Genomic DNA, 23,369 nt, shown 5'->3' on the forward strand with positions numbered 1-23,369 from the left:
ATGGTTAGCCTGATCATGATTCTAAACAGTTATTGTCAGTGTTGATAGTATGCCCGGGAGAAAGGAGAAACAATGTATTGATTATATCGCCTAATTTTCATTAAGCTTTGATGGTTCTCTTTTTTTCTGGATACACATACGGATATGTATGTTTTGTTTGTAATTGCGTATCATTTCTATTGCTTAGATGATGAGTGAACATTGTTATTCATTCTTAGAATTAGATTCTATCTCGTGTGTATCGTTGAAGAAAAAGCGTGACACATCTCAAATGGGTACTAATCGAAGAGCATCACTGTAACAGCCTCCACACTGGGCCCGACATCTAACATTCATTATTTGCCGATTAGATGAGAATGTCGGCCCGATCATGTTCTTTCCACCATACCCGGTATTTCGCCATCTTATCTGAAATTCAGAATATTTCCGACTTAGTTTGGTATCGAGACAGTATTGATTTCTTGACGTTACACAATAATGTTTTTATGCATTGCTAAGTACCAGTACCACTTATTCAGTTTCTAAGGGAAAGTGACTCTTCAAAATATGATAACAATTACAGTTGTAATGCGCATATCGGCGCTAATGTTTCAGTCGATTAAGGCTCACGACTCCTATTTTCCATCCAATAGATGTTCGTAACGTTTTAACAATGAATTCGAATGGCAATGAAGGTAGTGGGTGAGTGGCTGCCGCGCCGTTAAATTCAATTATTTCCAATAGTCGATACCACCAAAACGATGCGGCCAGCAAGATCTGGATTTTAGTCCAGTATTTTCCTGGATTGACCCTGTTAGTTATTTGATTGGTAAATTTCGTTTGATTTGTTTTGATTTTGATATTGTTCATAATTTTCTGAGTTATCCATCGTCGACAATACTGAGCAACATATATACATATAACTTTTAATTAGTTTTCTTGTTTGAACACAATTTTGGAAAGTCGTGTTGTTCAAGTGCGTCACATTTGACGTGTAGCACTATTCGCATTTAGCTGTTTGCGCTAGACTATGATGCACTCAGACTTCACGTCAAAACCATATATCATCAAAGTCATCGAGAATGAGTAGGTCATACGTACGGTAACTAAATACATGTAAACGTATAGAATTCATGGATTAGATATGTAGCCCTCTGACTCGTAAACCCGCCCATTTCGAAAACTCTATGATACCATCACGCTTATCATCTAAAAAGGCCTTGGGTATATAATGCGCTTTGGTGAGTGCATCAATATGTATCAATCGAAACACAACGAGGCTTCGTATTGGTATTCTATCTAGTTACAACTGGCTCAAGTCTATTCATCGAAGTTAGTATTAGACATATTGTTGTAGCCTTTTTAGTGGAGATTCTGATGTAAGGTTTACTCAAAATACCGTCAAAAAACAAGTTAAAGGCCGGAGAACGCGATCGTGTAGCTGACTAGTGTTTTCTCTGCAACTGCAACACATCAAATCCTCATAACTTAACGTCCATTTGACCAGTCTCAGCTCTTAACGATAACCAACTTATCAACATCATTGCCATGTGAACGATTTCGGAATATTACACGTACGCCTTGTTTCAACCTGAATCCAGTACCAGTTAAGTCGATACGTGCTGCCCCCATGTGGTTATCTGAATAACTGCATGCCCTCGCGTCACCGTAAAGGACTCTTTCTTTGTCCGGGCCGCTGACAACATCCGCGTAGGTGAAATCGTCCTTGACGATGGTATAATCCTGAATCGAAGCGAATTAGAAAAGATTCAATCGATAACAATGACAACGAGAAACGCCAGTGGAAACAACTGTACGACTTGAATGTTAACATTGGCTGTCACATCTTCACATCTTCATCTGAGACATCCCTGATGTGATGAACTGATTTGATTCACTGGCGAGAATAATTGAATCGAAATGGAATTATTTTTTCATAAGGTTATTGGGTGTCAACACCTCTACTGTGGCAATCGAGGATTCCACTTGTGGCAAGACAATATCCACGAGGTTTGTCAGTAGTCATACTCGGTTATTTGCGTTATCTTCACTCAAAAAACAATTAAGATAAAGTGTTCATGGTACGTAGGTATGCGGTGGCATGAAGATGAACAAATTAATGTCAAGGAATTTGCATCCAAGATGGCCAATGAGCTGACTGGCAGCCATCTTTGATTCTTTAAAATGTACATTTGGCCTATATCTGTGAATGTATTTCATATAGATCATTGCTATTTTCAGTGATAGGTGCCATTACATACCAGTAAATAAATCCAGGAAGAAAGACACTCTAAATATTTGGATGGATATATGAAAGCTGTGGGTACTGGAGTGTGTAATGGGTAGTGTGTGTGATCTGTGTGCATTTGTGGCCAGCACACAGATCACATTGTTCAATGGGGTTTGGTCCAGGACTCGCGAGATTTTCAACAACACAGAAGTAACGTGTAATAAATGATGACTTGAATTGCATGACTACCTACCACCCCTCATTATTGTTGGAAAACTAAATGTTCGGCACCCAATCGCAATTATAAAATAAAAATGAGATAGAACCTAAGTTAAAATTCTGGCCATTTCTAAAATATTATTACTAATTTTTAGTCAGGGTATAATTTTTTTTAAACGGCCGTTAAGGCTTCATGTTTCGTCTGCAATTCACTGCAAATAGTTACGCAACTACGCATATTTCAGTGTTTTTGGCAGCTGTACACTCAATCGGCACCGTTCGTGACTAGCTTCACTGCGGAATTATCATTAATTAACATCGCCATATCACATCATCAACTTATATTGTGCCTTAAAACCCTAACAGCCGAAATAATTGAAATGCACACACGATTTCTATCATTGAAAATTGAGAGAGTGGCCATGTTTGTGTTTGCTGCTTCGCGTAAATCCCGCGCGGTGGCGCAACCGCGCGGAGTGGGGCCGATACGTCTAGGCCACTAGGACCCGTTGACATCCAAGATGGCTTACTGTTAGAAACATTGATTATATTATCAAACAAATGTACATTTTGGCCTTTAACCGGCAACGTTTTTAATATAGAGCAATGATATCATATGAATTAATTATTTTACAAGGAATAATTAATCCGATTTTTGTGGTAACATTATGAAAATTTCTTTTTTTCGTGTACGACAGCCTTGAAAACTAATCACCAGGGTCAAATATATGACTTAACCTGTGAAGCTAGCACATGGGTCGGATCCCTGAATTAATTCCCGCACAATCAGCATAGAACTAACTAACTATTCGAGGCGCCCGACGATGGATGTTGATCGTAATATGATATAATATTTCAACAATTTTTAAGACATCTTATTGTTTATTGTGATCGATCAGCTAAACGATACTACCGACAGTTGCGATTATTTCTAATCACGAATTTTCATTATTTACGCCCGAGTCATTAGCTATGCAAAAATTCGAGTGCCAATGTTTGGTCTAATCTGGAGGGTACGGCAATTTGCGTTATTGGTGCACATATCCTAATTCGAATGAACAGATTAGTGGTTTATCGACAGTTGCGGTAAACTCTAATCACGAATTTGCATTATTTATGCCCGTGTCATTAGCTATGCAAGAAACAATGCGAGTGCCAATGTTTGGTCTAATCTGACAATTTGCGTTATAATTGGTGCACATATCCTAATTCGAATCAACAGATTAGTGGTTTCAAACTAAGACGGACTGAACACAGCCATAGAATTCAGAATAGGTTAACGTGCGCACGATTCTGAAGTTGCTGGTATCGCCCAAGAAATTGCACCCTTGATTAAGCCTAGTTACATGGTAGGTCCAATAAAAATGGCAATGGGAAACCATGACAAATTAAACTGCGGATATTCGGTAGGGTACCAGCATAAGTTTTGGTCATTCACCCGACGATGACCACGATGTTAGTCAACAGCTGAAACGCTGTGGTTTCAGTTCAATGTATCTATCTATAGGGCTTTTTCACTTATCTACAACCATGTCTGTCGCAGACATGCCAATTTCGCCCGAGTTAAACGCAATAAGCGACTCGACATAAGCCACTAGGTTTCTAGATCCCCATTTTTGTCACTTCACCAGCGCCGATGGTTAGACCACATCGGTCAGCTAATATCAACGAGTTGACATTTTCCTCGTATATAAATGCGATTACCTCGATAGTGAAAAGAACTCGCCGAAATTTCACGTCGCACCATTCGCCCCACACTCTGTATATACCATATTTCGCTGCCTGGCTGAAGTTGTTCGTCGGTCCGGCCGGAAGCGGAAGAAACTCTTTAGGCAATAATGACGTCATCCCGTGACAGAAAATATCGAATTTTAGTTTGTAAGCGCTTTTGATCGGGTATAGAGCGTAAACTTTGTCTTCGGTATTGCCATTGATCAACACGTCGGTACAAGTGGCCGGACGAATGCCTGTAAATGAAACAAAAAGGCTGCATATGCAACGTTTTCAAGCTTTCTATTTCGTTTTCTTGCTCACCTCTCCTAACCACAGCGGTCTCTTGCGAGCTATTATCTTGATTTAGCCGAACGATGTGTCAGGGGAAAGGTTATTTTGTTTTTAGACGCCGTCGTTACTATCGGGTAAGGCCGAATAGCCATATCATTAAAGTCACGTGATGACCATAGACTGACAATACTTGCTATTTCAAAATCAACATTGATACGTTTGTTGTTTTTGGCGCCTCATAAGACGTTATAACATACTATAACCATACCAAACGTTTCGAAGCCGTTACTACTGGAAGATTCCTAAGTGATCTTAATGGATCGATCGAGTTTACGAGTAGGCCTATATATTATACGGAAGCGATAAGGGGCCTCGAGTTGTCGCGTTCCAACTCGACAAGTCGCCATATTTATGTCGACATAACGCGATATATAGCGTCAAGTCGACATGAATATGTCGACATATCGTGATGTTTTCACGACAAATTTCGCTTTTTCGCCCATTTTCCACGGGACAAGCCGTCATTTGAAGACACGTCTAAATGTAAGATGAGGACGACTGAGTTTCAAGTCGTCGTGAATATGTCGACTTGTCGCGAGGAAAATGGTCATGAAAACGAAATATGTCGTCAAAACGTCACGATATGTCGACATATTCATGTCGACTTGACGCGATATATCGCGATATATCGACATAAATATGACGACTTGCCGAGTTGGAACGCGACATCTCGAGGCCCCTTATCGCTTCCGTAATATTATGATGTATATTTATGAACGACTTACTGTATCGAAGGCAATCTCCATCAAGGTTCTGACACTGAAATGTGAAGAAAAAAGAACATACATCATCGTGTATAAATGTATATTAATAATTCATATTCTCCTTTATTAAGTGTCGACATACTAGGTGCAAAATGCCAGGATAACCAATGAGTGAATTTTCTTACTAAATCGATGCTCTAATTTTTTCCAGGTAGCTGATACAGCGGAATGCACTAGTTTATTATCTAATCAGCTTCCGAGAAAAAAAATAAATTGTAAGCTACGGTTTTTTATGATGATTGATAAAATGCTAAAATAAGTTGGTTGAATTTTCAAAGTGATTTAAATTTCAGTCATCGTAAAATTCATCGTAATTGACAAAACCGATGGCGCTTTTTGAAATATTTCATTTACTTATTTCATTTACTTTATTGCATACGTACTTCGTAGATTGTGAATATAACGTTCGTATAAATGATATGTGTGTTGAAAAAAAATGCTAATTGTATGTTACGGTTTTTTATGATAATTGATAAAATAGTAAAATAAGTTGGTTGAATTTTCATCGAAATAAAAAACAAAATTGACGTTAGCGAACTGAGTAACTACTAGACTGTTAGTCCTCACTTGCCACGAGCGGAATCCCTGATTGCCACAGTATATAGCGTTACCGGAACCCCATTGAAGATATTCTATTTGTTTTATACATCACCATCTCGACGTAAATGCGCCAATCGTAGACATTATAAAGAAATTCAATTGCGTAAAAGTATTTGCATAAGCATGCATGCGATAACTAGCAAGACTCTTGACCAGTTTTTAAATCGAACATCGTATCGACCGACCATGGAGTTGCTTGTAAATATACGTGTAAATGAAACCGCAAATTTCAAGGTTGCCATCTCGCGTGCTATTTGACAATATGGAATGTACGCATAGTGAGTTTGAAACGCCGACGAACCTTAGGCGGTGACGTACGAAGATCCTACGATGGAATTCACCGCCAGTAGACTCGAGCCATCATTATCAAGTTATCAAGTTATCGTCAAGTTGATAAGTCAACCCACTAATGATGGTGTTAGAAAGGACTGACTTATTTTTATAAGACTCAAAAATTCGAAATAATAATCATACACGGAGTTCATCTTTCGGAGATCCCTCCCGCGCAAGGAGGGACGATTTTCAGAAGATGTTTAAATTAAAACATTAGATTTGCTGCGTAGTTCGTTAGTACTGAATGACTTAAAATACAGTGACGATGAATTTAAGAAAAACTGTTTTTATTCTTTTTCATATTTATGGTAGGGTTTTCAATTTCAAGGTTTTCTTTTGTTTGCTCTTTCACATTCGTGCTACAAAATATATTTTACAAATGTACCTCTTGACAAACGTTACAAGTGAATTGACGCCATGTACATCATTTCTGCCATTTCTTCACGTATCAACGAATATGTAATGACACGGTGAAGGTCACTTAGAATTGACTTTTGTTTGTTTTAAACATTTTGGCAGGGTTTTGTTATCGTTTTGTATGCTATTTTTTTGCTAAATGTCAATTTAAATGAACATGCTCCAAATGCATTTATTATTATATAGGGCAGTTCTAGCCTAAACCAAGGGCTGAATGTAAGTCGTATTCAATCAAAACTTGTCTATGAAATCAGCTCTACTTCGTACCGACCTTGTATCTAAATGCTGTGCCATTTCTCTGCCTGAACGTCGGACCAGTTGGTAACTTGTCACTCAATTCGCAAACGCTGGAATCTCCGTGATAATTGAACGATTTGCATTTAGTATCCAGTGAACACGCGGCGCTGCAACCGATCAAAGAGGCTGAATTCTTATCAATAGACAGATACGGTCTATCTATCGAGTAATCGTTTCCTCTTGTCGCTACTTCAGCGAAATATACCGAGCCCGTTTCGAAACATTCGTAGATTTTCAGCAAAAATATAAAATATACAAATTTCAATTGCATTTCGGCAGTTTCGGTTCTCAGATAATACCGGGATGAACTAAACGAGTTTCCATATTCAATTTCTCAGTGCGGAACATCACTAGGCATTCATTGGTGAATTATTGGAGAGGCGGGTTTACTTTATTGGTTGTGAGAATGGACTTTTTCCTAGTCTCTATATATGCTGTAATGTTGACTACGATATCGGGCCAATAGCACGCAGTAACAAGGCAAATCAGAAAATCGACCAATTGCAGCAGAGTAAATATCATAATCGATTATTCCCGACAGTTCATCGGCTTAAGTAGAAAAGCAGTGTACAGAAAAACGTTGTAAATTCCAACCAGTTTTCTGCATCTATCTGTGGACACTAGCTCCAGTTGATTAAATTCCGTTCGGGTGTCATCAAAGACTACCATCAACCAGCCATATTGATTTCTGAAAAAGAACATACTTATTGACGCGAATTATTTTATGCACTGATTTTACAAATTTGATTTATATCGAATTATTATCAAAACGACTAGCCTCATAAAAGCCGCGTTCACACGACAACAAGTTAGACCGGTCTAAATAGGTCCGAACCTGGTCCGGTCCAAATTTAGACCGGACCAAATTTTGGTGAGCGTTCACACGGCGTTTTGACACGCGGTGATGAAATCGCTTGTGACCGGGCCCACAAGATGTCGCCATCTGCTAAAATAATTAATTGCGCGTGGATGAAGTCTTGCTTCCAGATTCCAAGAAGAGCAAGACATTACGGAAGCGATAAAGGGCCTCGAGTTGTCGCGTTCCAACTCGACAAGTCGCCATATTTACGTCATATTAGCGTCAAGTCGACATGAATATGTCGACATATCGTGACGTTTTGATGACATATTTCGTTTTCACGACCATTAACCTCGCGACAAGTCGACATATTCATGACGACTTGAAACTCAGTCGTCATATCACTGGCGTCCTCATCTTACATTTAGACGTGTCTTCAAATGACGGCTTGACGTTTTTACGACAAATTTCGCTTTTTCGCCCATTTTCAACGACTTCGACGACTTTGGCTCTAAGCCTGAAGTGTCTTCTTAACCGAAAATTGAAAGGTAGTTAACGCGTACTGGAACTAGGGTCGACCGTAAAATTTTGACCGCTGCTCGCGAGCTAGACTAGCACGCCGACTAGCGGATGTACGAAACAAGAAAACTAACTTGAAAGTTTGTTGACGCCTTTGCAAATAACGAAAAATATACATTGCTTGTTATTGTTGGCAATGAATAGTCGAATACAGATTAATGACAACATTAAGCCGGTAACTTCACACAGATTCAAGATGGTACCTACCGACCCTCATCCTCCCCCGGAAGGGATTTGAACCTGTTGACATTGCCACGGCACGAAACCCTGTCATACTAGACCGTGTGCGAAGCTACACGCGCAGCTTAGAAGATGTCATTATTAGCCAATCAGATAGCCCCTTTTATTTTAGCCCGGGTTTTCCCATTTATAGTTCTTCCGTGAAATTTATACCTCAGCGTTTATACAACGAATAATATGATTGGTGCCGCAAATTTTCGCGCGGCTAAGCTGCGCATGTACCTGCGCACCCGGTCTAGTGTGGAAGGGGTTCGTGCCGTGGCTGAGTGTAGCGATGTCATCCGGTTCGAATCCTTGCCGCGGGAGGACGCTTCCGAAGATGGCGTGATTGATACAGGAACGTTCCGTCCGTAGGCATCTCCAACAACCTCTGATAACCGGTTATTTCTCGAGGATCATTTTGATACATGTAGTCATCACACGAGGTTAGAAATCAAACATGTCCAATTATCAAATTTTCTATAACAACTCTCTGCAGTTCGCAGGTTGATGCAGTTGTACAGATTATCCACAATCGCTGCTTTGCGGCTGTTGATCTAATTCAATATGTGTACATCAATATTATCATAGATTCACCATTCGCAAGGTTATTTTTCGAAATTTCTACAGCGAATTTTCATACAGAAATATTCACGAATTTCTCGTCCCAGTAAAAGATATATGTAGAAATTTACCGCATAGTTACAAACTTGAAACTGATTGAAAATGTCCAAAAGAGATTCTTTCTGTCCTGAAGAAACTGGCATCATTGCAGTAATAGTGACTGGAAGTGTAAATATTGCGAATGCGAATGAAACTGTTACAAGCATTATTGTCGTGCGTTTTGATTTTGTAGATTTTTGACCAGACGAAACTATTACTGAACTTCTGAATAATTGAACGATTATAACCAAATTTGATGTAATGATTAAAGACAACGGTAAAATGTACGCGTGAATGACACCTACAATAAAAGATGCTATTTGGTCGAATAATTCATAATAACATCCGACAAACTGATCACTGAAATGTATGGATGAAGCAGGTGAGAGACATCTAACCAGTATATTCACTGCAGCAATTATCACTATAACAAACCTAGCGAATCTCGGTGTACATATCAAACGAGATGTGAACGGGAAGAGCACAACTGCCGCACGTTCTAGAGATACTGCTACTATCAACCACGAACTATTGCAAGCTGCAAACGCTATAACAAAATCATAGATTTGACAACTGATCAGTGAATTCATGAAGAATATTGGAACATCTTCTACATGCAAGATAACAAACTGTAAAACAGGCATCATTGTAAAACCGAGACAGAATATGAAATCACTGAGAGACAAAACGATCAGATAGTTAGCGTAATACAAACTGCGAAATCTGCGACTTATCATTATCAAGAATGTAGCTGAATTTCCAAAAGCTCCTAACAGGAACAAGAAAGGCAGAATGACCAGTGACACTGTTAGGTAGATTCCAGACTTGTTCACCACATACATAAGGACCATGTTACTGCTGTGAGTACGACCAATTTGCATCTGAGTAGAATTCATGATTTATTAGGATCTGTCTGAGAATATACTGGAACTTGCTTTGTCATCTAGTGTAATGGAAAATTAATTTAACTCTTATGTGGAGATATCATTAATGTCCTCATAACAACTACGATTCGTTTGTAAGATATGTTGTTAACACCGAATAGAAAATCAATTCTCTGTGATCTTTCACAGTTTACTTAGATTTTGTGAAAATTTATTGTCGTGTAAAATATGAATGCGACGAGATTAAATATACATGTACATTTATTTTCGTAATACTGTTGGCTCTCAACACATACTTGACATCAATGGTTATTTTTTGACTGAATTTCTGCAGTGGATTTTCATACAGATATATTCCCGAATTCTTGTCTTGGTAAAAGGATGTATTTGATAATTTACCACATAGTTACAAACATGGAATTGTATGAAAATGTCATGATAGAAAATCTCTCTGTTCCGGTGAGATTACCTGCCAAAGTGGTTGTAGGTGCGAGTATTGCAAATCTGATTGAAACTGTTACAAGCATTAGTTGTACGTTTTGATTTTGTAGTTTTCTGATCAGACGAAACCTCTTTTTAGATGGGTGAATAAATGAGCATAAAAGTCGGTATCAAACGGAGGAAAATAAAATGTTTACTTTACGCCTGAGCTTACGAAATGAAAAGACATGTTTCTGTGGCTCTGATTGGCTGAATGCCAAAAGGCGGCGCCATGAATGAAATGGCTAACAAAGATACCCTTTGTAATTATAGACTGATTAAAAACAACTTTGAGTTTGAGAAATACCTTATTGAGTTATCGCCAAAATCCTGTCACTATTTGCTACGATACCGTGCCAATAATCATTGGTTTGAAAAATGGTTTAAACATTTTTTGCGCCCAAAAATAAGGGCTACCCAAGGTCTGGAGCTGGATTATCTTTTTAAAAAACTATCTTGAGATTTTGACCATTTCTAGGATATGTGGATATGTGCACTGCTAATCAGGGTATTCCTTCAAAACACGTTTCAGAAAACGTAGGGTGTTTCGGGGAAATTCGTAAGAAATTGCCCTTGTAAAATATGATCTTGTTTCTTTATTTCTTGTTATTTATTCCCGTGCGAATTCTTAATTTAGATTCACAATCACTCCAAAGTTTGAGATTCATTGAAAGATTTGTGTTACAGTTCGCTGGTAATTCGAGGTATAAGCAATGGAAATTAGAACGAGTCTATTACAAATGATTCTACGATATTTCATCAAATTCCTTATAATTTTACTTGACAGGGTTTAAAATTTGAGTTATTGGATAAGAATAAAATTCTAATGGGGACTGATAGAATATCTGATATATCTACTTAATATTTTTGAAATTATCAGTTAAGAATATTCGAAAAACTATATGTACAGGGTCATTATGGTGTATGTATTCTAGCTAGTGCGACATGTCCTGTCCAATGAACCGCATTGGACAGAACCAGTTCATATTGTGTCCAGTCCTGACATTGTGCTCTGGTCATTCAAATAGTTCAATTTGAATGGAACCAGTTCAGAGGATTAATTCTTATCATACGTTGAATTTACTATACGCGCGCATATGTGTCCAGTCCTCGCGCGCGTTTGGGTGAGTTGAATCTAGAATTTTTTCTTTAAACTAAGATAGCAAAATCATTTACGTAAATTTACGCCCACTTATCTAACAACTGGTTGGCGAAGCTCCATGTTCATTTCGGGGGTTGATCTCACCCGGCTATCTAACCTAAATATTGAATCTCCTATTCGAAATAAAATTTACAATGTATCAAATTGGTGATTTTCTTTTTAGATCGCCCATTCCTCCTTTTCCGTCGTCAGGATCTGATTGCTGCCAATACCACCAGCCTGAAGAAAGCAACAGAGGTGACCAAACTTTCGAATAGATCCACGATGCTCCACGCACAAATTGGTGGTGAGAAGATTTGTCGTCGTACAATATTGGATGTGCCTACAGTGTACATATTGTATCGAGTGAAATTGACAGTTCTAATGGTAATAGTAAGTTGCGGTTTTTTTTTTACCAGATAAGCTCTTCTCCTGGACCCGATTGCTGTCAATACATGCTAACTTAAACCAACAAATGGGAACTAAGCCTTCCTCGCTTCCTCGTGACCTGATTGCTGCAAATGCGTGCTGCTGACTAAACTAACCTGGCCTTATAGATGACTCGTGGGATCCGAGAAAAGATAACTTATCGAAACAGTCCATGAAGCTCCACTCATGAATTAGTGAGTATACATTCTACCTCTTAGGTTTAAGCTTATCTAAAAAGATGGGCCCTCGTTACAGCAAACTCAGATACAGTAGACCCTAACACTCCTCTAAACTCGAATTAACTTGTGACCAGTGATTTGTGTTTTATTTAGCTGATACATGTTATTCGAATTAGACAAATTTAATTGATACTCTATTGTTTCAACGGTTTCGAAATCTGTGCTATAGATTTTTAAAATCGAAAATGAGTTTTAAAGGTTAATAATCTGTCGGATAAAGCAAACTTTAAATGTGTTCCTATAAACTTGATAGTGAAATATTACTTGTAATATGCAACCGCTTCAATCGTCCGAGACATTCATACATTGTCTGCTAAAGTTCAATTACACACGTCCAAAAACATATTTTCGATGGAAATTCATAATGCATAGAATTATTGTATGTATTCTAAAAGGTAATGAATGCAAATTGATGCCATCCATCCATGAGACAATCGGGACTTAGATTAGATTAGATCTTCATTTACAAAGAAATCATAACGAATTATACAAATTTTACATAGTATTTACATTCGAAGCATAGAATGTTATAATGTCAATTGAGGGTGCCCATTGATGGGAATTGTTTTGTTACTTAGGTTCAACCAGACAGACTTTCACCGCGATCACGCTCACTAACACGCAACATACCGAAACAAATGTAAGGGTAATGACTATGTCACGATTTTTAGATTAGATTAACAGGAATAAATCATAATGTTGTTTCTAGTTTTTTTAAAATTTGCCTTTAGTGAATTTATCGTTTTGGAAGATCTTAGATCTTTGTTCAAGTTTTGCCAGTTCATAGGAATTAAGCACAGAAATTTGTTATCGAAAATTAGTTATTGTGTTAATGGAATTCGAGTGTTGTGACTGAGGTTGAAAGAATTCCTTTAAAAGCGGTTCGTTATAGGTATTGGTAGCTGATTGTTTGAAAACCTATAGCCATATATAAGTGATTCTAGTTCAATCATATCCCCAAATTGGAAAATGTTGAATCTTTTGAAAAAAGCATACGTTTGGCTTTTGCATTTAGCTGTGGTAATTATTATATTAAATTGATGTTCCAATCTAGTAAGTCTTTGTGTATAAGCTTTAGAAATAAGTGGTCCCCATAATATCAGGCAGCATGATAAGTGGCAATCGATGAAACTTTGAGTGAAAAATACGTTACAAAATGTTTTATAGATTTCATAAAGTAAATGTACTTAGCTATGTTTTTGCAGACCATATTTACATGTTCATTAAAATCAAGGTATTCATCCAATTGTAAACCCAGAAAGGCCGATTTCAGATTTTTAAGATCTTCATTTCTAACACGTCAATTTCAATTGAGATTAAATATAAGACAATTTTTGTTTTCACTTAACTTAGTGTTAGGTTATTTGCATAAAACCATTTGAAATTATCAGTTAAGAATATTCTAAAAAGTTGGAAACATATGTACAGGGTCATTTATATCTATATCTATTATGATGGTATATGTGTTCTAGCTAATGCGAGATATCCTGTCCGATGAACCTCATTGTGTGACATAACCAGTTCGTATTGTGTCCATCCAGATCTGAGAATCACATTGTGCTCTGGTCTTTCAAATAATTCGATGGTCTTTCAAATGATGTTTCAAATGTCAGAACCTGTTATCATCATTATTATCTTTATTCCTGAATGATAATTCATTCCTTATCTTTATAAGTTACATAAAGTACATAATGGTTACATTGATAACAACTGTAATACATCAGCAAGGTTTCAGAAAAAGCTATACGCTTGTTCGCCCTGGAACCTTATCCCTTGCTGATGAAAAAACATTCACGAAATATTTTATTTATATACATGCATGTGGCCAGTGCATGTAATTGATGCATCTAGTTGATATGATTAACTTAAATCGAAAATGATTTAAAAAAGAAAAAAAAGAAGACAAAAATTATATCTTATAATTAGAAAGTAAAAAATCTTTTTATTTTCTTTTAAACATGTGTATGGACTTAGATTCTGTAATTTCTTTTTCTAAATTATTCCATAATTCGGGACCTTTGATGTGAAGGACTTGGCCTTTAATTGAGTATGAAAATGTTCTGAAGCAATATTATTTTAGTTTCTTAGACTTATATTGTGTAAGTCTGATATTTTATTAAAGACGTTTGTGAAAACATCCGGGAGCCCCTGTTTTTAGTCTATATCTCACACCTGACGATGATCTCTAGGGTGAGAGATCGAAACGTTGTGTATTCTATATATTTTAGATTGAATAAATAAATTCTTGTTTTTAAGTTCTTTTCATCTGTAGATAGTGGGTTCATATCTTATTATCCGGGAGATAAAATAAAATAGATTTCAATAGATTTAAAACTGTACCTCGAATACCATAAAAAGATAATTTACTGATCAGAATGTTGTGGTTCAAGGTGTCAAAAGCGCGGGAAAAGTCTTAATTATCTATGATATGAGAAGTAAGTAAATTCATAGCCATGTCCGTCAAATGCCTTCTCTAAATCCAAATGGTGGTGAATTTATTAATTTGTATTTATCTAGAAATTTTATCTGCCTCACATAAATAAACTTCTCCAAATTTTTTGAGATACGTGGTAAAATTGACATTGGCCGATAATTGTTTAACACATTTTATTACCATTTTTATAATGAAAATAATTGGGAAAGTTCAAGTTCTTCTGGAAAAATACCTTCTTAAAATATAAGTTATGCGCTAAAGGTAAGGAGATAAGATCAATAACCTGTTTTAAAACTTTTTGATTTATATCGTCGGCCCCACGGTTATTCTTTGTTTTAAATTCATACACATTTTTTCGATCTCTTGAGGTAAAGTAGGACTTAAAAATAAACTATGGTCTAACTTTGGTCCAATAATTTCTTCAAATGAAACTGATTGTTCAGGGATCTTTTTATCTAATGATGGACCAACATTGCTGAAATACAAATTAAGTAAGAATTTGTTACTAAATTATCATCAATTTCAAATTCTTCCGGATAATATTGATTTTTGTCATTATTCGATGGATTTTTTAAGATCGCCCATGTTTGTTTAATATCATTCCCTACTAGCTTAAATTTATTAAATTTATTACACGGGGATCGGTTAATCCCAAACTATAGGTCCTGAATTTAAATTATAAGAAATAGTGGTATTCGTAAATATAGTGTCGATAAGTGTTGCTGAGCTATCGCTAATGAGAGTACACACACTTATTACTGGGACGAAAGAATAAGATTGCATACAGTCAGCAAATTTAGTAGTAGATAAGTTTGAGTGCATTAGGTTTATGTTGAAATCACCCATAATGAAATATTTCTTATTGGTTTTTGTTTTTGTTTTTGTTCTATTCATGAGAAGGTCCTCTTGAAAATTAGTTAAGTTATTACCTATTCTATATACTACTCCAATACAAAGCCCATTTGAAAGTTCTATAAAAGGCGTATTAAACTATCAAATTTTACATTTAAATGATTACATAATTGAAAGGAGATGTTCAGAGGATTATTTCATTAATTCTTAGAATACGTTGAATTCACTCTACACACGCATACCGGTAGCTGATTGTTTGAAAAACTTAAAGCCATATTTATATGGTTCTAGTTCAATCATATTCTCAAATTAAGAATTTTGAATTTTTTTTTGTGGCTATTGTATTTAGCTTTGGAAATTAGTCTAATGGATATCTTTTGCAATGTGACAAGTGTACTTAGTGTAGCTTTAAAATTAGTGTTCCCCATGATGTCAGGCAGTATGATAAGTGGCTATTGATGTAACTTTGATACAATAATTTGAGCAAAAACGACTGTACAGAATGTTTTATGGAATCCATTAAGTAAATATGTTCGCTGATCATAATTACATGTTCATTTATATCGAGGTTCTCGTCCAATTGTAAACCCAAAAAGGTCATTAACGATGATAGTTTTAAGGTTTGATTTTCGATTTTCATAAGATCTTCATTTCAATATGTCCAACTTATTAGGTTTGAATAAAACAATTCTCGTAGTAGCTAAATCTAGTGTTAGGTTATTTGCATAAAACCAGTCGCTAAGAATTGTTTCTAGATCTTCGCTCATAAGGCTGTATGTACCCCTTATGCCATAAATATACAATCAAACGCTTCACTTAAATCTGGAAAAACTCTTAAATTTTAAACAGTTAACAGGTATTATGGAACCAATCAATAAAATTTCCTATTAATTTCATACTCGTGTGGACATATTATATAATAGGGAATATTTTGGTAATCATATAATCCCTAAGGTAATTGTATAATCGTTTGTGCATAATGTTTTGGTACGGTTGAACCTCGCTTATATGAATTCAAAGTAAAAGTGAAATTGTCGAATTGAACGGCTTTCATATAATCCAAATCTGGATTAATATCTTAGCTATGACATGCTGGAAACCATAGTAATAAACGGGTTCGTCTTTAACACATACGCATTAATGAGGTTCAAGTGTAACTATGATCTGTGGGCCAACGCCTAAAAAATATAGAGTCGTCTCTGGACTTACCCTCAGAGGGTGTTCTACGGTGTTGCGGCCATATTTCTATACCAATACAAAATTGCTACACGTTTCTTCAACTAAAAGCGCCACATATTGAGCATCATTTTCATCAGTAAAAGATGAAAAATCGATATTTCATATTCATTTTCATGAATTCTTATTTTTGTAGTTTACAAAAATTTTCATGAATTCTTATTTTTGTAGTTTACAGACGCAACGCCCACCCAAACAGAGAGACAGACGGACACGTCCATCCGAAACAGACAGACACGTCCACCCGAAACAGACAGACACGCCCATCCGAAACAGACAGACAGACAGACGGACACGCCGACCCGAAACACAGAGTAAGACGGACACGCCCACCCGACACAGACAGACACGTCCACCCGAAACAGACAGACGGACACGCCGACCCAAACAGAGAGACAGACAAACGGACACGCCCACCCAAACTTAGAGACGGACACGCCCACCCAAGCAGAGAGACAGACCGGACACGCCATCCGAAACAGGGGCACACAGATGGGCACGCCCACCCAAACCGAAACAGTGGGACAGACAGACGGACACGCCCACCCAAACAGAAACAGACAGACGGACACGCCTAGCCAAACCGAGAGACAGAAACGCCCACACAGACAGACGGACACACCAACCCAAATAGAGAGAAAGACAGACGGCAACGCGCAGCTAAAGAGAGAGAAAGATGGACACGCCCAGCCAAACAGAAAGACAGATGGACACGACAGATGGACACGCCCACCCAAACAGAGACAGATTGACGGACACGCCCACCCACACCGAAAGACAGCAGAACACGCCCACCCGAAACAGACACGTCCAACCGAAAAAGACGGACATGCTTACCCCACCCAAAAAAGTGTGACAGACAAACAGACACTACCACCCAAAACAGACAGACACGTCCAGCCGAAACAGAGAGACTGACACGCCCACACAGACAGACGGATATGCGGACACGCTCACCCGAAACAGTGAGAAAGACAGACGGAAACGCTCACCCTAGTCAGACAGACACGCCCACCCGAAACAGACAGACACGTTCAACCGAAACAGAGAGACGGACACGCCGACCCAAACACGCCCACCAAAACAGAGAGACAGACAGACGGACACGCTCACCCTAGTCAGACAGACACGTCCAACCGAAACAGACAGACACGTCCAACCGAAACAGAGAGACGGACACGCCCACCCAAAACAGTGAGACAGACAGACGGTCCACCTAAACACAGAGTCAGACGGACACGCTCACCCGGAACAGACAGACACGCCCACCCGAAACAGACAGACACGTCCAACCGAACAGAGAGACAGAGGGACACGCTCACCCTAGTCAGACAGACACGCCCACCCGAAACAGACAGACACGCTTACCCGAAACAGACAGACATGTCCAACCGAAACAGACAGACGGACACGCCCACCCGAAACAGTGAGACGGACATGTCCACCTAAACACAGAGTCAGACGGACACGCTCACCCGGAACAGACAGACAGACACGCCCACCCGAAACAGACAGACACGTCCAACCGAACAGAGAGACAGAGGGACACGCGCAGCCAAACAGAGGGACACGCCCAGCCAAACAGAGGGACACGCCCAGCCAAACAGAGAGACAGACAGACGGACGGACACGCAGACACGCCCACCCAAACAGAGAGACAGACAGACGGACACGCCTAGCCAAACCGAGAGACAGACAGACGGAAACGCCTAGCCAAACCGAGAGACAGACAGACAGACGGACACGCCCACCAAAACAGAGACAGACAGGCGGACACGCCCACACAGACAGACGGACACGCTCACCCGGAACAGACAGACACGCCCACCCGAAAGAGACGGACACGCCCACCAAAACAGAGAGACTGACACACCCACACAGACAGACGGATATGCGGACACGTCCACCTAAACACAGACGAAACAGTCAGACGAAAAAATATGTATGATATTTGGCATTTATTGCCAGTTTCAATGTTGCGCCATTATCGCGAGATTTTCAACAACACGGAAGTAACATGTGGTAAATCATAACTTGAATTGAACGACAACCTACCACCCCTCATTATTGTTCCGAAACCAAACGTTCCGCACTGACTACAAATTATAATATAATTTTGCTATAATTTTAGAAATGGCCAAAGTTTTAACTCAAGTTGTATATCATTATTATCTTTCAATTGTGATTGCTAGAATGTTTTTGTAAACGGCCATTGAGGCTTCATGTTTCGTCTGCACTTTTACTGCAAATAGTTACGTAACTACGCAAATTCATATGTTTTTGCGACAGCGCCACGGCGCTGGAACATATTAAGATGACCAAACCGCCTGGTGTCTTCCAATACAACCACCAGGTGGGCTCAATTCAAGTTCAAATATACTTTATTAATACGTATTCAAATATATTTTATTGTTATTTATTCAATGCAAATACATCAGATTTCCCAATTAAGTTGACAGTACACAGAATTAAGAATCTATAAGTATTCAGACAAAAACGCTTTTAACTCATTAGTTACATTTCGTTCGTATTGATAGTTTGATTCATCGAGTTGGTTTCAGGTCGATCAACATCACTTATATTTCTACAGCACCCCGAGATTTCCGCTTTGCAAGCACAGGGTAACTGCGTTAAAAATCCTTAAGTCGACGATCAGGAACCAACGACGTTCTTAAAACTTCAAACCGTAATCATCCAACCCGCTTAAAAGCTACAACTCGAATCCCTGATTTCTTTCAACAAATTTTCAACCACAATACTGTTACGTAAGACACCAAGGGTGACAGAGACCAGAAGGCAGTTATCAAAACAATACAAACTGACTGACACTTCAAAACTGACTGACACCCTGCCCCCGTAGTAACATCAATGAAAATAAGACAATATTCGTAAAATAAGAAATAGAAATCATAAACTAGGCCTAAAAATGCTCTGTTTATTTAGACTAAGTTTAGTTAAATATCTACGCTGTTATAATTTGGGGCGTCGGTACATCTCTAGTTTCCGGTAAGGGTAACACGAGTAATGCGGTAACCAGTCAAATACACCCGATAATCACGCCTCGATCTGTTGAACAGCCTGGGTTTCGGTGAATCTTGGCTAACACAAAGCATTACGAACGAAACATGGTTTTTTCGCTCGGTTGAACAGCGCTTAAAAGACCAATACACACAACGATGGTTTAACTGGATCCATGCGTCTAATAAGGCACTTTTCTATCGACATTTTAAATCTAGTATTTCTTATGAATTGTATCTGGATTATCCGAAACAGATGAGATCCACTATTGCTCGGTTCAGATGCTCTAGTCATGACCTGCGTGTGGAAACTGGGAGATGGCTGCGCCCCGCGCCCCCTACACCCCATCATCAACGTATATGTGAATTTTGTAATCTTAATGAGATAGAGGACGAAGTCCATGTTATTTTATATTGCCCTCAGTATAGTGATGCACGTGCCATACACATCCCAAGAAATATTATTATTCGTCCAAACACATATAAAGTTGCCAAATTTATGAGAAACCCCATCAATAGTATCAATTTATCAAAGTTTTTGAAAAAAGTAAAAGATATTAAATCACTTCAATAATCTAGTTAATCAAATCAGACCATAATATGTAATCACTTTCACTGATTTTGCAGTTGTGTGTATGTGTAAATGTCTTTACTAACTGTATCCGCTTATATTTATATTTGTATGTGTCATACGAGAATATTCTCTGACAATAAAGATATATATATATTATATATTATAGGGGTTTGGCGATGGGCTTTGATTTTATTTCCGGGTTGTTGTTGATAATCACGCGAGAATGGCGCTTAATATGAACTGCGAATAAATTCAAAATATCACGGAAATACCTTGTGTTGATATTCTTTATTTATCCGCTATAAAGTTCCGATAAACAATTGATCGTTAAGGATCATTATCAGACGGTGGTGACGCTTTGCTATATAAAAATACAAGGGACGAAACGCCTTCAAGTTGTGCCAGCCAGAAAGTTGGGACAGTCACGTGACTTAACACTTCATATTTGACTGAACGCGTAGCCGTGCGAAACTTACTGGCCTGACCCCCGCGCATCAATTCTACTCGCTTCACGATAAAAGACAACTCCGTAAGTATTACCACTAAATTTTGTGCCGCGATTTAACATACTCTTGGCAGACTGCCAACTAACAGCCATAACATAGGTAAACCAAAAACCGCAACGATCACCATTAAAACTGTTAATTTGAGTGATACATGTACTCTGTAGTAACATCCAATATTATATACGACGACAAATCTACTCACCACAGATTTCTATGTGGATCAATTCTAAAGGTCTTGGGTTGTTAGTCTTTGTTTAGTCCGCCTGGTGGTATGTGCAGCAATCAGATCCTGACGAAGAAGAGGTGAGGAATGGCCGATCTGAAAAAAACAAAGAATTTGATACATTACAAATTTTGATTTCGGCTGGAAAAATCAATATCTCTGTATAAGTTAGATCACCCGCGAAATGAACCTGCAACTTCACCAACCAGTTTTTTTTTTAAATCAGTTGACATAAATGTACTCAATCAATTCTTTAAGTAAAATTGCCCCTGAATTTAAAGAAAATTCTAGATTCAACTCACCTAACCGCGCGCGAGGACTGGACATAAATGCGCGCGTATAGTAAATTCAACGTACGATAAGAATTAATCCTCTGAACTGGTTCCATTCAAATTCAACTATTTGAATGACCAGAGCACAATGTCAAGACTGAACACAATATGAACTGGTTCAATGCGGTCCATTGGACAGGACACCGCGCACTAGCTAGAATAACATATACCGCGATATATATGACCCTGTACATTCCAACTTTAGAATATTCTTAACTGATAATTTCAAATATACGATGTACGTAGATGTATCAGATATTCTACCAGTCCCTTTTAAAATGACACTCTTACCTCATATACGATACTTCAAATTTAAAATCCTGTCAAGTTGAATTTGCATTTGTAATAGGTTCATTCAAATTTCCATTGCCTATAACTCGAATTTCCAGTGATTGCGAACAAAAATCTTAAAACCATTTTGTGATAATTAAATAATGATTGATAATAATGATGATTCATTCAGCCTAAAATCCATATAAAATATCCTCATTTACATCATCCATAAAAAGCGAACATAAAACAGAGAAAACTAAAACCTGTTTAATTAAAAGCTTTGATTAACAAATGGGTTTTGGGATTAGATTTAAAAACATCGATTGACTAGCAAGGATTAATTGTTAGATCTTAAAACTCTAGCATTTGATAATCGATTATCAAATTGATTCCAGTTGGGCGCAGTTTTACTGTTTGTAGATTAGTTTTTTTTCATTAAAATCGGAAAGCGTTTCACCGAATCTAAAACTTTGGGGTTGATTATGAATGAAAATTAGAAATTTGTACTGTAATGGATATGGTATAAAGAACATATTTTACAAGGACAATTTGTGACAAATTTCCGAAAATACCCTACGTTTTCCGACAAACTTCGCCATTTTTTTAAAGAATACCCTGATCAACACACATCCACGTATCTTAGAAATAGTCTCAATATCAACAAAATTTTACGGTAAATTTGTTGAATAACCAAGCTCTTCAGCCATGGCAGCCCCGGTACTTTGGGAGCTAAATGCTTCGAATATTATTCAAACTCATCGAAACTTCGACCTTTGATGCTAAGTAACATTTAGTACGATTTTTATTGCGGTGAATGAAGATGAGTAATCCCTTAGTATCACTTACCAGCTCAAAAAGCAAGAGCAGCATCAGCACGAACCCGATCGCGTCGAGTTGTGTCCAATATAGCACATTTGCATTGAATTTTACCATACTGTGCTGCCACCGCGCCTTTTTCCAAAATTTTATTTCCAATTTTAAATCAATTGTAAAACATCGTTCGATATCAAAATTACATTTTTTATGTCATATTGCAATTTTCGATAAATTCATAACTTGACATGAACGTGGGAGTTCCCGTAAAATTCCAGTCGCTCCTATCCCATGACTCATTCTCGGAGGCACCCTACATAAACCCAATAACTACTCAATGTTTGTTGTAGTTGGTAGGTTTATGATACCGACCGATAAGAAACTTGGCAAGTTGCACGCACGACTCGCTGGCTGTAGGAACCCGCCGCACCCGAGGTCCAATCTTATCATAAATGCCGCTCACGACCATAGCTATTCAGTCACAGCCCTACACCTATCTCTACCTAGCCTACTTATCTCAATGTCGGCTGCGAAATACATAATAAATGTTTAGCACATATTTCTATGAAATATGGTTAACTTTTGAGCAACTGGCTCCAGAATCACCTGCAAACGGCCATATTTCATTGATGCAATATACTGTGAAACAATATAATATTGACGGGAGATCAATGAAACTTAAATGCCTGACACTAGAAGACTTATTTCGACTTTTTTGACTATCTTAGATGATTGGGAGAGGGGTCCAGAAATAAGGAAATTTTCTGTATATT

The 23,369-nt window shown here is 37.9% G+C and overlaps 1 protein-coding gene across 1 annotated transcript; it reads right to left on the minus strand.

The window, feature by feature from the left end:
- Positions 1–22,645, minus strand: LOC141902563 (uncharacterized). Its single transcript, XM_074790354.1, has 5 exons — positions 22,630–22,645; positions 5,218–5,251; positions 4,133–4,395; positions 1,558–1,722; positions 1–408 (listed from the first exon to the last, which is right to left on the minus strand). Exons 3-5 carry the CDS (start codon positions 4,274–4,276, stop codon positions 268–270), a joined length of 450 nt encoding a protein of 149 aa, XP_074646455.1. The 5' UTR covers positions 4,277–4,395; positions 5,218–5,251; positions 22,630–22,645; the 3' UTR covers positions 1–267.
- Positions 22,646–23,369: the final 724 nt, after the last annotated feature.

This window comes from Tubulanus polymorphus, chromosome 3 (genome assembly GCF_964204645.1).
Source record: "Tubulanus polymorphus chromosome 3, tnTubPoly1.2, whole genome shotgun sequence".
Taxonomy (NCBI): Eukaryota; Metazoa; Nemertea; class Palaeonemertea; order Tubulaniformes; family Tubulanidae; genus Tubulanus; species Tubulanus polymorphus.

Excerpts from the sequence above, each read along its gene's own strand:
- LOC141902563 (XM_074790354.1), bottom strand. The coding sequence starts at position 4,276 with ATGACGTCATTATTGCCTAAAGAGTTTCTTCCGCTTCCGGCCGGACCG. Across the intron at positions 1,723-4,132 it reads GAGTTCTTTTCACTATCGAG|GATTATACCATCGTCAAGGA; the intron begins GTAATCGCATTT and ends GCTTCGATTCAG. Across the intron at positions 409-1,557 it reads GATTCAGGTTGAAACAAGGC|ATAAGATGGCGAAATACCGG; the intron begins GTACGTGTAATA and ends TCTGAATTTCAG.